Below are 14870 nucleotides of genomic sequence, written 5' to 3'. Positions count from 1 at the left end.
TTAATTATGATTACAAAATCATGAACAGCCTACAAAAAATCACATCAGACAAATAGGCAAAATATGCATACCTCCTTAGACCCTGAATTATTGCGTGTGATGCACACAGTTTATCTACACTGCACTGTTGTGCACGCATCGAAACGATATGTCACTAACAAAATTATGTAATCACACTTTGGCTAGCCAATTGCCCCTTGTCTGCTTTTTCTCATTTTTTTCTCATTCTCAGCTGACCCAGTCTCCGCCCAGTCATCAGAGACAATCGCATTTTCAGCAGTACATCGGTTGGTCCTCTAATGAAACCACACGATTTGTCAGAATTCAGGACCGGAGACTTCTATCTGCGCATCTCTGTCGGGCATGAGCAGCGATGGGCAGGCAGCTTTGAAGCTTTGTGATATTCTACACTAACCTTCAAGCCGCAGCAGCAACAGTTGTGTTGTGGAAACCGAGAGGAGACAGGTAGGTGATCAGATGCTGGTTTCAAACAATCAAATCACTCTGACATCGGTTTACATAAATATGTATAGTATATTCAGACCGACCTGCGTAGGCTTCATTGCCGTGGCTGCATTAACATCCTTTCTTATTCAAATTCAGTGTATCTTTTTGTGGGTTAAACCGTTGTTGTCAACAAACCCATATAGTCGAAATTGAAAGAGTTTTGAAATTATGTTTTTTGGAGGAGATTATGCGCTAACTAACCCCCACTAATGAAAATGACAGCACATCATATGTTAGTTACAACTTCTAACATATACAAAGTCTTCATAAATGTTTGTGTTTGCTATGACCAGGTGCTGTGTTCTGTTGGGGGAGTGGAATTATATGCTGGAAGGTTTACAGGTGTGACTGCATTGCTTTCCATTGTTAGACAAAACAACAAGAAGCCTGTCAAATCCTGTTCCCAGAGAGCTACACTCCTTAGGGTGGTTGTGCTGTCTTCGACTGTTAGTAATCTAATTCCACAAATCAACCTGTTAATGAGAATCATTTGCAGTAGATTAGGCTGGGAGTAAAAAACCGACTGGACGGCATTCTTCAGTGACAGGGTAAACCTGGTCTGACCTTAGACATATAGAAGCAATAACAAGTGACAAATGTTTAAGGGAGGGTTGAAATATGTTTTTTGTTTTCAAGGTTCTGTGTTGAAGCTCCCTCTCCACTAGATGGTAATGTTTGTGTAACCCGGGCATTACATTTGTGTTGCAGGGATGTAGTTAAGGTGTTCATTTTTAGACGATGATGAATATCTGGTCTTTTTCTACTCTTATTATCACAGCAGAGCACAACGTAGTTCCTGAAGGACACTCCATCGCTTTACCTCCTCCATCTGAGCTTCTTCACCCCTACACCCCCCTCCATCCCCATCACTACACCCTCCTTCTCCACTCCTCCATTCCTCCACCCCCTCACTCCACCCACCTATCTCTCCACCCCTCCACCCCCCTCTCTCAACCCCTCCACCCCCCTCACTCCATCTTTCCACCTCCCCTCTCCAACCACCACCATGTCCGACACCCTGACTCTGAGCGTGAGGCAGCTCAGCCGTCTCCCCCACATCTCTGACCTCCTCGTCTCCCTGCCCTCCCCCAGCCCCACAGTCCCCGCTTACCTCGTCCCCAGCCTCTTCAGGGAGCCCTACATCCTATCGGGCTACCGGCCCGTGGGCCAAGACTGGCGCTGCTACCTCCTCAGTCTGTTCCAGAGGCACAACGAGTCTCTGAACGTGTGGAGCCACCTGCTAACAGGGCCCCTGTTGCTGCTGCGTTTCTGGGCCCTCGTAGGGGCATGGGGTCCCAGTCTGGAACTGGCCTCCCTGCCCCTCTGCCTCTACCTGCTGTCTGCCCTCACCTACCTGTGCTGCAGCGCTACAGCCCACCTGCTGCAGTCTCACTCGGAGCTGGCCCACTACTCGTTGTTCTTCCTGGACTACGTGGGGGTGGCGGTGTACCAGTACGGCTGCGCCCTGGGACACTACTTCTACTGCTCGCAGCCTGCCTGGAGGGAGAGCAGCGTGGGGTCCTGGTACCTCCCTGGAGCCTTCCTCCTGGGGTGGCTCTCCTGTGCTTCCTGCTGCTTCGCCAAGTCGCGTTATCGCCGACCGTACCCGCTCCACCGCAAGGTTTGCCAGCTGGTGCCCACCAGCCTGGCGTACCTGCTGGACATCAGCCCCGTGGCTCATCGCCTGGCCACCCAGACCTGGAAAGATGACCCAGCGCTGCCCCTCCATAGCTTCCAGGTGGCTTTCTTCCTGCTGGCCGCCTTCTTCTTCTCCTGTCCCATTCCTGAGCGCTTCTTCCCAGGTCGCTGTGACATCCTGGGTCAGGCCCACCAGATCTTCCATGTGTTTCTGTCACTGTGCACCGTCTGTCAGTTGGAGGCCATAGCGGGGGACTATAGCCGGCGGAGGGATACGCTGCTGGAGGTGTATGGAGAGAGGAAGCTGTGCTTCGCCGGTGTGTCTTTTGTAGTGTTGGTGTTCTGTAGTGCCCTGACTGCTTTTCTCATGAGGAGACAAGTTCAGAGAAGACTTGGCAAAGGACAGGAGTGAGGTGGAGGAGAGGAATGTTTCTTTTATTTGTAAACAGTTTATTGTTTTGAAAATATGAATATTATGAATTTATAAATATATTTTTTCATGCTCATACTATAAATTATGGAAATGAGTTGCCTTAAATATAATATAATTTGGGGATATTAATGCGTTTCCACAGCATCTATTAGTGGTCATTCTTGAATGAAAAATGAAGTACAGTAATCATCTCAGGCAGACTTTCTTATCAACAGGCTTGCGTTTGACTCTAACGTCTGATACAATGGACCAGTCACTGTTAAAGTAGCAGTCAGCAAAATATTAAATCTGGATTAAACTGTACCAAGCTTTAGCGAGTTGAAGCAGGGGATTGGAACAAACAAAGGGCAGTTGTAAGAAGTGGAACACACTGTAATTTGGTTGTGGGAGGGATGGAGGGAGGATAATTTCCACCTAATCTGATTATGGATGAGTGAGAGGTCTTAGAGGAACTCTAGGGAATTGAAAATTGTTGAGAGATGTGTTAACTCATGGGCTTGCCTGCATGATATTGTAGCATAAAAATGTCAAGCAAATCTCAAATTGGTCATAAATCAAGACTGCATACTGAAAACAGCTGTATTCCTGTCAGACTGTGCTTCCTTTGATCTCATGATATCTCCTCAAGTGCTCAGGATATAACCTATTTCAGGGGCTGCATTCCATGTCAATGAAGTGGTTTCCTTCCATGTTTCCTCATTCCCTAGCGACCACAGATCTAACCATGCATTCCATCAGTCTCAAGAGAGTCACTAGGGGTGATTCTGGTTGGTTGACTTTAGATACTAGGTAATCATAGATTCGGGGGGGGCGGGGGGGGGGGGGGTGAGACACCGCTGCATTCCCACCTGGCAGGTCTGTGGAGGTTTTTGGGTGTGACCAAGGAAGGGCCCTGATCAAACGTTCCAGAATCAGTCATACAGATCTGTGAAAACTCGACAAACCCATTCAACTCGTGCTCTTGCACTATGACAAACACTTGATTGTGATCAGCTCCTTGGTGAGTGATCTGGTGGGTTGCAGCCAATCCCATTAGTTTCTGGTGGAGGGAAAGGATTTATGCCTGCTGGCAACTCTTGATGACTAGTAGAATCTCTTTTTGATATGAGAATCAGTCCCTTGTCTCAGATATGTTTGTGAATTATATTTGTTTTTCCTTCCTAGTCCTAGTCACTGTAAAACTGAACCCAGTAGCAATATGGTTATTTGGACTCCAAAGAGTCAAATTGTTGTGTAGTTTGCTAAAGTATAGTAAACTACCTGTAGAGGGCAGTATTGTCATACACGTCATTGATGTAGACATGAAAACAGTTTTGCTGTATTTGATGTAATAAATCATTAAGGACAAAAAAGGATGTAATCAGATTTTAACATTCACTCAACAGCTGTGTTTTGCTTAGCGTCAGAAATGTGACTGCACCAGTTGCCAACGCCTCTTTCATGCTTCCAAGCTGGTTTGTTTAAAGCACTGGTATGTCAGCTATCATGATGCACATCAGTGATGAAGACATTAGACTTCCTGGAGGGCTGGGGAGACAGCATAAGATGTGTCCAGGTGAAGGACATTTCTCAGTTGGATAGATCAGAGGGGAGAGACTGGTCTACTTTTCTTGTCAGCTGCCAACCAAGGAGACGGAACCAAGAAGAACTTACATCAAGCCCACAGAAGGTAATAATAATAATAAGAACATTCTTTTAGCAGAAGCTTTGTAAAACACTTACTATAAAGGGGCTCACAAAGTCAGTAGCTACGAAGTGCTACACAGATCTTCTTGTGTTTATGTAGAATGCCTGGTGGCTTGACAGAGGTGTGTTATCCTTGTATTGTTTAGGTGTAAATGTGTACTATGAGCCTTCATCAATACTGCTAATGTTCACACCAGCTGGTACTCTACGCTTGATGATCTGAAATGATTGAGCTAAATCTAGATTTTTCCCTCTGTATGTTACGTGACTTAGCAGCTGTTCACCACTCCTCCTGTTTGACCCTTCTTCATCCCACAGCCGAGAAGAAAAGATAGGACAGAGAACAGAAAGGGAGAAGTAGAGACAGATAGACCATGGCTCCCATGGCAGAGGGTGTTTCTGACTGGACCCTGATGGGATCCTCTTCTCTTGAGGTGTGCACGACCTCCCTCCTCCTCCTCGTCAGCCTCATCACTCTCCTCGCCGTCTGCATTCGCTGTCACAGGTGAGCAGCCGGCTGTCCAGTAGAACCAGAATATTTGAGTTAAATACAAAAAATGTTGTTGCTTGGGTTTTGCAAAAACTGATTGTGGGGAATACAGTGCCCTCCAAAAGTATTGGAACAGTGAGGCGAATTCCTTTATTTTTGCTGTAGACTGAAAACATTTGGGCTTGACATCAAATAATGAACGTGAGACCAGAGATCAACGTTTCAGCTTTTATTTCCAGGTATTTACATCAGGATCTGATGCACAACTAAGAAAATATCACATTTTGTTTGAATCCACCCATTTGTCATGTGAGCAAAAGTATTGGAACAGATATACTTAAAACATATTTAAGTGAATAAGACTTAATATTTAGTTGCAAATCCTTTGCTTTCAATAACTGCAGCAAGTCTGTGACCCATTGACGTCACCAAACTTTTGCATTCTTCCTTTTTGATGCTTTCCCAGGCTTTCACTGCAGCCTCTTTCAGTTGTTGTTTGTTTTGTGGAGTTCCTCCCTTCAGTCTCCTCTTAAGCAGGTAAAATGCATGCTCTATAGGGTTTAAGTCTGGAGATTGACTTGGCCAGTCTAATACCTTCCATTTCTTGCCCCTGATGAACTCCTTTGTTGTTTTGGCAGTGTGTTTTGGGTCGTTATCTTGCTGCATGATGAAGGCTCTGCCAATCAGTTTGGTTGCATCTTTCCTTAAATTGGCAGACAAAATGTTTCTGTAGACTTCCGAGTTCATTTTGCTGCTGCCATCATGTGTTACATCCTCAATGAAGATTAATGAGCCCGTCCTAGAAGAAGCCATGCAAGCCCAAGCCATGACATTACCTCCACCGTGTTTCACAGATGAGCTTGTGTGTTTGGGATCATGAGCAGTTCCTTTCTTTCTCCAAACTTTAGCCTTTCCATCACTTTGGTAAAAGTTAATCTTTGTCTCATCAGTCCATAAAACTTTGAGGTTCATCTCTGTACTTTTTGGCAAATTCCAGCCTGGCCTTCCTATTCTTCTTGCTAATGAGTGGTTTGCATCTTCTGGTGTAGCCCTTGTACTTTTGTTCATGAAGTCTTCTGCGAACAGTAGATAGTGATACCTTCACTCCTGCCATCTGGAGGTTGTTGCTGATCTCACTAACAGTTGTTTTAGGGTCTTTCTTTACAGCTCTCACAATGTTTCTGTCATCAACTGCTGATGTTTTCCTTGGTCTACCTGTTCGACGTCTGTTACTTAGTACACCAGTAGTTTTCTTCTTCTTCAGGACATTCCAAATGGTTGTACTGGCTATGGCCAATGTTTCTGCAATGGCTCTGATTGATTTTCCATCTTCTCTAAGACTCACAATTGCTTGTTTTTCACCCAAAGACAGCGCTCCGGTTTTCATGTTGTTTTCACCTCTGAATACAGTCTGCATAGACAAAACCTATCTTACCCAATCTGAACCTGAGTGTAGACATTCAGTGGTATTTATTGATTGAATAATGTATGTAATAGGACACACCTGGGCAACAAAACACACCTGTCAGTCATATGTTCCAATACTTTTGCTCACGTGACAAATGGGTGGGTTCGAACAAAAAGGTGATATTTTCTAATTTGTGCATCAGATCCTGATGTAAATACCTGGAAATAAAAGCTGAAACGTTGATCTCTGGTTTCACATTCATCGTTTGATGTCAAGCCCAAATGTTTTCAGTCTACAGCAAAAATAAAGGAATTGGCCTCACTGTTCCAATACTTTTGGAGGGCACTGTATATGGAAACCAATTGAATCAACAGATTCAAGGGCTGCTTTTGTATTTTCCTTTTTGTTTTCAATTTGTATTTATGTTTTTGTATGTATGTTCGGTAATTGGCATTTGGAGTTTGCTAGGATTTGCCACTCTACTGTTAAAGAAGAAACCAATGGCACTTTTCATATTGAGGATCTACAGTTGATTCCATGTGATTTATATGCTGCCACACCCAAACCCATTGACTTTTCCCCTTTTGGCAAACAGTCAAAAAATAATCATCACTGGGTGGTGCAGGTAAATATTTGAGTCTTGTCTTTCCAGTACTGTGGCCAACTCCCAGTTGTTTTGCTATGTATGAAGAATTGGTCAAGCATGACTACACCTGGGCAGGTGCCAGATCTTAAACACTCAAGATGAGTCAGTCCTCTCCAGGAACTTCCCAAGAAGGACAGCTGCTGACTGACATGACAAATCATTAGGCACCACACCTGCACGTCAGTTGGAAGGTTGTCAAGAAACACTAGATCGGGAAGACAATTGCAGTTTGATCGTTGATTTTTAAATAATGGATATTATGTTATTATGTTGTTATGTTCAAATGTTGGTGAAATTCCAAATGAAAATGGTACTTCTGTGTAATTACACACCTGCACATCAGTGGTTAGGTTGTCAATTGACAGTACAATATTAGAATTTTTTGGTTTTGACAAGAAACACTGAATTGGACAAGATCGGGAAGACAGTTGCAGTTTTATATGTTTAACTGAACCTTAAATCATGGACATTTTATGTGTTAAAATGTGGGTTGAATTCCAAGTGAAAATGGTACTTCTGTCTAATTTATTTCTATGTTCATTTCCAGAAAAACTGATGCCCAGACTAAATCTGAAAGTGCAAAAGTAAGGATGACAATCAATCTTTCAACTATCAGCCTTTCTGTCTGACTGTCCATCTGCCTGGCTGCTTGTCTGTCTGTCTGTCTGCTTGTCTGTCTGCTTGTCTGTCTGCTTGTCTGTCTGTTTCTGTCTGTCTGTCTGCTTATCAGTCTGTCTGCTTGTCTGTCTGTCTGTCGGTCTGCTTGTCAGTCTGTGTGCTTGTCTGACTGTCTGTCTGTCTGTCTGTCTCTCTGCTTGTCTGTCTGTCTGCTTGTCTGTCTGTCTGCTGTAAACGTTGTTGTGCTTCTTATGCCACTCATTTGTTTGCCAATTTTGAGCCATAAACGGTAGATTCCGTGGGGTCAGATGGCTGAGCGGTTAGGGACTCGGGCTATTTATTAGAAGGTTGTTGGTTCGATTCCCGGGCATGCCAAATTACTTGTGTCCTTGGGCAAGGCAATTCACCCTACTTGCCTCCGGGGAATGTCCCTGTACTTACTGTAAGTCGCTCTGGATAAGAGTGTCTGCTAAGTGTTGCAGCACTGCATCAGTAAAAGAAACATCACGTCTTAGACACGGACACGTTTAAGTTATTCTGCTGTTCTTGTTTCAGACTAATAGTCAGAATGGCACAAGCACGAGTCAGAAGACCAGTAATGGAAACAGTGTGAAAGGTATTTTAACCTTTATAGTTTCATGTGTGATCATAAAAAAAATCAATTAAACACATTTTGATGTTAACAGTGCATAGAATATTTAGTAGATTAGACTTTTACATGTAGTGTATTTGCTTGTTCTTGTCCCAGGCCAAGAGGGTGTGTCTGTCACGCAATGGAAAGACCACAAAAGCATGCCTGAAGTGCCCGACATCCCGAGCCGCGTCCGAAACACTCTCCCAAGAACACCAACCAGGTATACCAGTCTGCTCTCTGCGTGGGACTTGATCTGACAAATGTTGTATACCCTATAGAAGGCCAAAACACACGTTTCAGCAAATGTGGCTAAAGCTGATTCCCTTTGTGTATTTCTATCTGTCTGTCTGTCTCTCTCTCTCTCTTTCTCTCTCTCTTTCTCTCTCTCTGTCCCTCCCCCCCCCCCCCCCCCCCCCCCCCCCCCTCTCTCTCTCTCTCTCTCTCTCCCTCTCTCTACAGCTAAGTGACCCTGACCTATGATGTTGAGGACATTTCCAGGGCCCACTCCTCCCTGCCACACCCCTCCAGACCCACCAGACCCCCGTCGCCCCCTCCCATCAACCCATCAAAGTGGGACTCGACCTTGTGACGATTCCAGGACAATCCATAATCTGGACATCAACCTCTGTGCTTCAAAACCCACCCAGCCTTCACAACAGGAGAGCCCAGACCTCCTGCAAGAGACAGAGAAAGAGAGAGACAGAAAAAAATAGAGACAGGAATTTGTGGTTCTTACATTTACATGATTACACTTTGACTTAATTTAATGCCACCAAGTTTACTTCTTTACTCTGTATCCTTGGATGATTATCATGCAATTTGGTGATTTGAGGATTCCTTTTTGTTTTGTAAAATTTTGTTTTGTATTTGATTTGTTGTTCAAATAAGCTTCACTGCACCTGGCTCTCAGCACATGCCCCAGTCTGTAATTGCCATAAAACCAGACTAGGTCACATGACATAATGAATGGACAGCATTCCGTCTGGGTTGGGATTGGGATTGGGACAGGGGTGGTGCTCAGACTAAAATCCCTGCTCTGTGTCTGGCAGAGACGTGGTAGAGTCAACACACAGGACTAATCCAAGGACTCACACCCCAGTGTGTCTGGTATTGCCTAGCACAGTAAAGGCCTACACATCACTCCATATATGTGGTTGGATCGCATTTGGAATTACATTTCTGTCTGTTTGAATGCAATGATTTGTTGATTAAAAACGTGCCAGTTGTTCTTTAAAGAGTTGTCAATGTTTCCTAATATATAACATATAATAAAATAGCAAAATCATGATAATAGGTTGGTGACTATGATTATGGCTTTGAAATGTAACAATGTTAACAAAATATTTAGAGCCTACAGCAAATTATACCCGTAAACTGATGAGCACAAAAATAAATTGCCCTTTGTATTTCTTATTTCCGCCGGGACTGTCATAGCGCTGCGTGCATGCACGATTCTGCTCTGGTAACCTATCACCCAGATCATCCTTTCTGCGTCTCGGCATTACAGCGCAGCAGACTACTGTCTGAGCCCAGCTGTCGCACTCGGCATAGCTCCTCCGTACGATCACACGTACGCGCATCCCATTCCGGTCCATCCCCCCTTTCACTGGACTGAACACCCGGCGAACGGTGGGACACGAGAAAAGCAGTCAGCGGCGATTTGCTCCTCAAACGGGACACGGTCTCTATCGCCAAGAAAGGTAAAACAGTTACTTCATTTGTGTTAACGGATGATAACAACTAGATGTATAACAACATAACTCTAGTTTACTGAAAGCTTCCCCATGTTTTGCATATTCTATCACGGGGGTATTTTCTGCCCGGTGTAGCCTGTTTCTGTAGTTTGACAATGGTGCCCAATTCTGGTCGGTTGGATTACATTGCATTATTTCTGACATTACAATTATTAATGTTCCGGACAAACTTGGACTTGTATTAATTTATTTATATATTTATTTATTTTTGCCTCTTTATGCAAAGCAGACTGCTGCTTTATTTCACTTCCCCTCTCTATCGCTCCTGCCGAGACTCGTGTCCGAACACGTTGTCAGAAAGAGGTGTGTTTCTTGCAAATCAGTTTTCAGCCAATGAGCGCAGCTGGGCCGCCCACGGTTTCTGTGTTGTTTACCAGTGGAAATCCTCGCCTATTGGAGGAGAGAATGTGATAAAATACGGATTTTCCTTTTGATTCTGCCAAATGGTAGCATAATCCTTGTAAATATAATCAAAATATAGAAGTAGGCCTATAATGTCAATACATAATGACTCTGTGAATTGAAGCGAAACAGGAAGTCGACGTTGGAGTTTGTAATACAATACCGTTCACATTTTGTATAGCCTACGATTCCATCCCCGAAGCGTCCGCATGTATGAAAGAAAGCAGTTCAGGCGTTATAAACATAGATTACTGCAAAATGAAGTCAAACGAAGAGTCGTCCTGAAATAGGCCTACACATTTCCCGAGTGACAAAACCATGCACCGCAAAATCACATTAGAGTTCACGTATTTGCTGTTTTTTGGCAACGTGTTCTGCAGGGAGTAAGGTCTGGGACCCGGGCGTCGAGGCGGTGTGAGACCTCCGATCAGGCTTAAAAATGGCAGCTACGGGACCAGGGGCAGCGGATGAGGCCTCGCCTTCACGGCCCCCGTCCTGTCCCTCCACAGCCCAGTCAGGGATGCCCAGCAGGCCCCCCAGGTCGGAGCTCCAGGAGAGTCTGGTAGGTGCACGTGGGTTGATCTCACTAAGCTACTTCACCCTGTGATTTGGTGTCTGAGTTGTCACATAACTGTCTCAGAATTTAGGGAAATTGCATAATTTGATGTTGCTCTTAAAGTGCGATGCTGTTTTTGTTGCACTCTACTATGTAATATTGTAGCTGAGATGTTACTGTTGCACCATGCCTGGTACCCGAGATGTTATATTGCCCTGAGACAGATACAGAGTGTTCCTGGACTCTGACCACCAAAATGCTATTAGAACTTTTCACTTCTGATCTCCCACTGATATCAGAAGACTCCATGAAGGTTTCGTTTGTCAACCAAGGAGGTAGCATAATATAGGGTCTGTTTTCTCCTGTCTCCTCCAGGTGTACATGCAGTGCTGTGGGCAGGACAGCGTCAAAGGGATGCCCAGTACCGGCCCAGCGGACAATCATCAGGGGCCTGTCTTCTTCCCCCAGAGGAGGACAGAGGGGGGCTGGGCCAACCCCCCAGCGCCAATGCAGACTACAACTCCCATAATGCCCAGGTGATCTTCCTGCAATCGAGGACAGCCAACAGTGCTTCGTGATTGCTCTCAGTATTGACTGTAAACGCTTCACGGCATGGTTTTAAGGATCTGAAAAGGTTGTGTCGATACGGTATGCGAATGAAATCCTCGATAAATCTCATTGGTGGTTGTTCTTACTGTTGTTTGTCTCGTACCGTCAGATTTCGGAGTCCAGAGTCGGTGGAGATGGATGAGATCATGGCCGCCATGGTTCTGACCAGCTTGTCCTGCAGTCCTGTTGTCCAGAGTGTCCCCCAGTCAGAACCCACCCCTGGGCCAGGTCAGTTTGACACACACAGACACACACACAATCTCAGTCTCATGCACACACATGGTGGTATGTGGTGTATTAGTCAGGAGTCAGGTGGCTGAGCGGTTAGGGAATCGGGCTAGTAATGAAGGTAACTGAAGGTTGCCAGTTCGATTCCCAGCCATGGGAAATTACGTTGTGTCCTTGGGCAAGGCACTTCACCCTACTTGCCTCGGGGGGAATGTCCCTGTACTTACTGTAAGTCGCTCTGGATAAGAGCGTCTGCTAAATGACTAAATGTAAATGTATTACGGTGCTGTGTGGTGATGGTAACACCAGTGCTGTGTTTGTAGCCGGGCCCCCGGGGGACATGGAGTGCGCTGGCGGCGAGCTGTCTGACAGCGGCAGCAGCGGCTACTGGAGCTGGGACCATGGTAACGTCAGCCCCGCCCCCTCCCCGTCCGTCACAGAGATGGACAGCAGCCCAGACGAAGGGCTGCACATGGAGCCGGAGCAGTGGGAGGAGCTAACTGGCAGGAAGTCAAAGGTGGGAACAGACGGTGTGAGGGTTTGTTTGATTGAGAGAGAGAGAGAGAGAGAGAGAGACAAACAGTAGCCTCATTTTACACAGCCTGTCCTAGGCGAGAATGTTGCATGCACCTTTATGCCGCACAAAAACAAGCACATGGATTCCGACTATTGTTGCTGTGGTTGATTTCACCCCTTTTCAAGTTTGTTTTAAGAGCCGTTGCGTAGCTCCTTGTGCTCTGGTCCTTATCCTCTGCCCCTGGTGTCTGTCTGTCTGTGTGTCTGTGTCTATCTGTCTGTGTCTGTCTGTGTGTGTGTGTCCAGAGCTCCTCCAGAGGGGCCTACAGGTGCTTGTGGCCAGGCTGTGGGAAGGTGCTCACCTCCTCGGTCGGGATGAAGAGACACGTCAGGGTGCTGCACCTGGGGTGAGCTGACCGACCGACAGCTGAAGATGAATAACAAAATACCACATCACTTTATTCATACTGCCTGAACGTGGAAATGTCTTTCTTTCTTTCTTACTTTCTCTCTCGCTCTCTATCTCGCTGTCTCTCACTCCCCCTCTCTCTCACACCCTTGTCGCATGCACACTCACTCACACAGAAGTGGATCAGAGCACTCGCAGAGAGAGGAAGACTTCTACTACACTAAGTTCTCTAGTGAAGTGTCAGTGGACACCGGCCCGGTACCCCAGACCCAGACCCCCCACACCCCCTGGGCCTCCTGTGGCTCTCCTCCCTCCTCAGACCTGCAGATCCCCCCAGGACCCAGACCCAGGTCCAACTCTGGCCCGCTCCAGCCCTGCTCGCTCAGCCGTTCTGCCCCCAGCGGCCTCTGGCAGATCCACACTGAGCACCTTTATCAGGTGGGTGTCTTCACTGGCCTTGACCATTTGTTTACTAATTGGATTGTTGAATAGGTTGTAATTCACTGGATTGTTTTGAATATGTTCCTGCCCATGGACTGCAGATGTAAGTAGCTACATTGCTAATCTTGGCCCAATGTTTGTGTTGTGCATGGTCCCTGTTAAATAAATTAAACTACTACTCTGCATTTTTTTTGCATTAGCAAACACAAAAATGTCAGCAAAATCTGCATATCTAGCTTACATGACCCGAAACATTTAGAGAAAGTATCAGAGGTTATCCAGAGTTTATATCAGAAGTGGATCGCTTGTGACAGAAGACAGTCGACACCTCCCTGAGGCCTGCTAGTCACTGGCACAACTAGCCCAGATCTAGGGGTGAGAGGGGGGTCAGTGCTGCCGGATGAGCTGCTCATTAGTTTGAATGTGTTTTGGATTTGAGAGGAATGTGCTGTGTGCCGCCCTCCCTGCCTACAGGCCTGCTCTCCTGTCCAGGTGACGGTGGCCTCCCAGACCCCCGCCTCCCAGTGCTGGACTCCCCCCATCTCAGTGTGTGGCCATACAAATGCTCAGGTGGGCCATCTGTCAGCCTGTCTGTTAACCCATCTGTCTGTTATCCTGTCTGTCTACCTGGCGTGCCTGCGGATCGTCCTTCTCGGCTAACATCTTTTCCTCCTCTCAGACGGTGCGACCTCGCTGCAGGTCTGTCAGTGTGGGAGAGCAGTGGCTGCAGCAGAACAGCACCACCAGCAGGCTCCAGACCATGACTTCATCCCCCTCCCGCGCTCACTGCTCCTTCAGGTACATCGGCACGCATCGTCACCGTTCTCCGCCTCGTCAAGGTTTTTTTTTTTTTTTATTATGTTTTATGTATTTTGTTTCAAATATATGTGTTTAGCGAACACTTTTTTCACAGCGACGTGCGATTAGTAATGACAGAAGTGCATACTTCTATACGTTCTGTGTGTCCCTCTTGTCCTCCTATAGGAAGGGACGGGGAGAGGCCAAGAAATGCCGTAAGGTTTACGGTGTGGAGCGCAAAGACCAATGGTGCACAGCCTGTCGCTGGAAAAAAGCATGCCAGCGCTTCCCTGACTAAGTGTGTTTATGTGTGTATGTGTGTTTGTGTGTGTGAGAGAGAAAGTGAAAGAGAGAAAGGAGGGCTGATTGGAAAAGAGGTACTATAAAAAAAAGATACATCAAGGTTTGATTCCATCAAGACAAACAACAGCCACGCTTTCTTCCTTATTTCAATCAGTTGTGTTTTTTTCGTTTTTCACTTCCTTTACCAAGAAATTCGTGGAGTGATTCTGTGCACCTTGACTTCAGATGTTTGCAGTGGTGCTAGTTGTTAAGACTGTCATGTGGTAGACTTGCTCTTTCCCCTCCGTAAAGGACCCGTCCCCTTAACCCTCCACAACCATGTAGTAGAAGACTCTGAACATCTTCCAAGCTCTTCCACTCATGGCAACTACAATACTTAATGAATACTTCTATATTGTGTGCTATGAATTCCTCATGAGTATTTTGTATCTTTTTTTCATTTTGTTTTCATTATTATAATTTTTTTCATCACTCGTTTTTCTTGGTCCACGTAAAGGGCAGACGGCCTCCTCTTGATGTTTTTCAGGCACTTTGTTTAAATGTATTTGTCAAGAATAAGCTACTTTCTGTTTGACTCGTATACTCTCTAAAGTTCATCCTGTACATCCTTCTTCCCCATGTTGGAAACAGTATTCTGCTCTGGTCTGTAAACTATCGGTCCTCAAGGGAACTGGCCATATTAGAAGATTGAATTTGTTAACAGCATTCTAATAAAAAAATAAAAAAACTAATAAATCACTGAGAATTTCGAATTGCGGAGAATGCCTCGACATAACAATCCACAAGAGAGATAG

General features: G+C 45.6%; 2 protein-coding genes and 1 long non-coding RNA gene across 3 annotated transcripts; all 3 read left to right on the top strand.

The window, feature by feature from the left end:
• The first annotated feature begins 1431 nt into the window (after window positions 1-1431).
• Window positions 1432-4769, top strand: paqr8 (progestin and adipoQ receptor family member VIII). The gene is made up of 2 exons (XM_047021310.1): window positions 1432-4247; window positions 4583-4769. Exon 1 carries the CDS (start codon window positions 1514-1516, stop codon window positions 2555-2557), a length of 1044 nt encoding a protein of 347 aa, XP_046877266.1. The 5' UTR covers window positions 1432-1513; the 3' UTR covers window positions 2558-4247; window positions 4583-4769.
• A 1747-nt stretch (window positions 4770-6516) lies between these two features.
• On the top strand, window positions 6517-9295 carry LOC124468533. Its single transcript, XR_006956197.1, has 5 exons — window positions 6517-6787; window positions 7356-7392; window positions 7982-8042; window positions 8175-8280; window positions 8520-9295. It is a non-coding gene; the product is annotated as an uncharacterized LOC124468533 (long non-coding RNA).
• Window positions 9296-9530: 235 nt separating this feature from the next.
• znf395b (zinc finger protein 395b) lies at window positions 9531-14807 on the top strand. Its single transcript, XM_047021309.1, has 10 exons — window positions 9531-9760; window positions 10597-10778; window positions 11148-11308; window positions 11491-11609; window positions 11933-12126; window positions 12432-12532; window positions 12711-12972; window positions 13450-13545; window positions 13655-13773; window positions 13960-14807. Exons 2-10 carry the CDS (start codon window positions 10656-10658, stop codon window positions 14069-14071), a joined length of 1287 nt encoding a protein of 428 aa, XP_046877265.1. The 5' UTR covers window positions 9531-9760; window positions 10597-10655; the 3' UTR covers window positions 14072-14807.
• The last annotated feature ends 63 nt before the right edge of the window (window positions 14808-14870 follow it).

The sequence above is a fragment of the Hypomesus transpacificus genome, chromosome 6, assembly GCF_021917145.1.
Source record: "Hypomesus transpacificus isolate Combined female chromosome 6, fHypTra1, whole genome shotgun sequence".
Lineage (NCBI taxonomy): Eukaryota > Metazoa > Chordata > Actinopteri > Osmeriformes > Osmeridae > Hypomesus > Hypomesus transpacificus.
The sequence above is the reverse complement of the archived record's forward strand: the minus strand, read 5'-3'. Positions and strand labels throughout refer to the sequence as shown.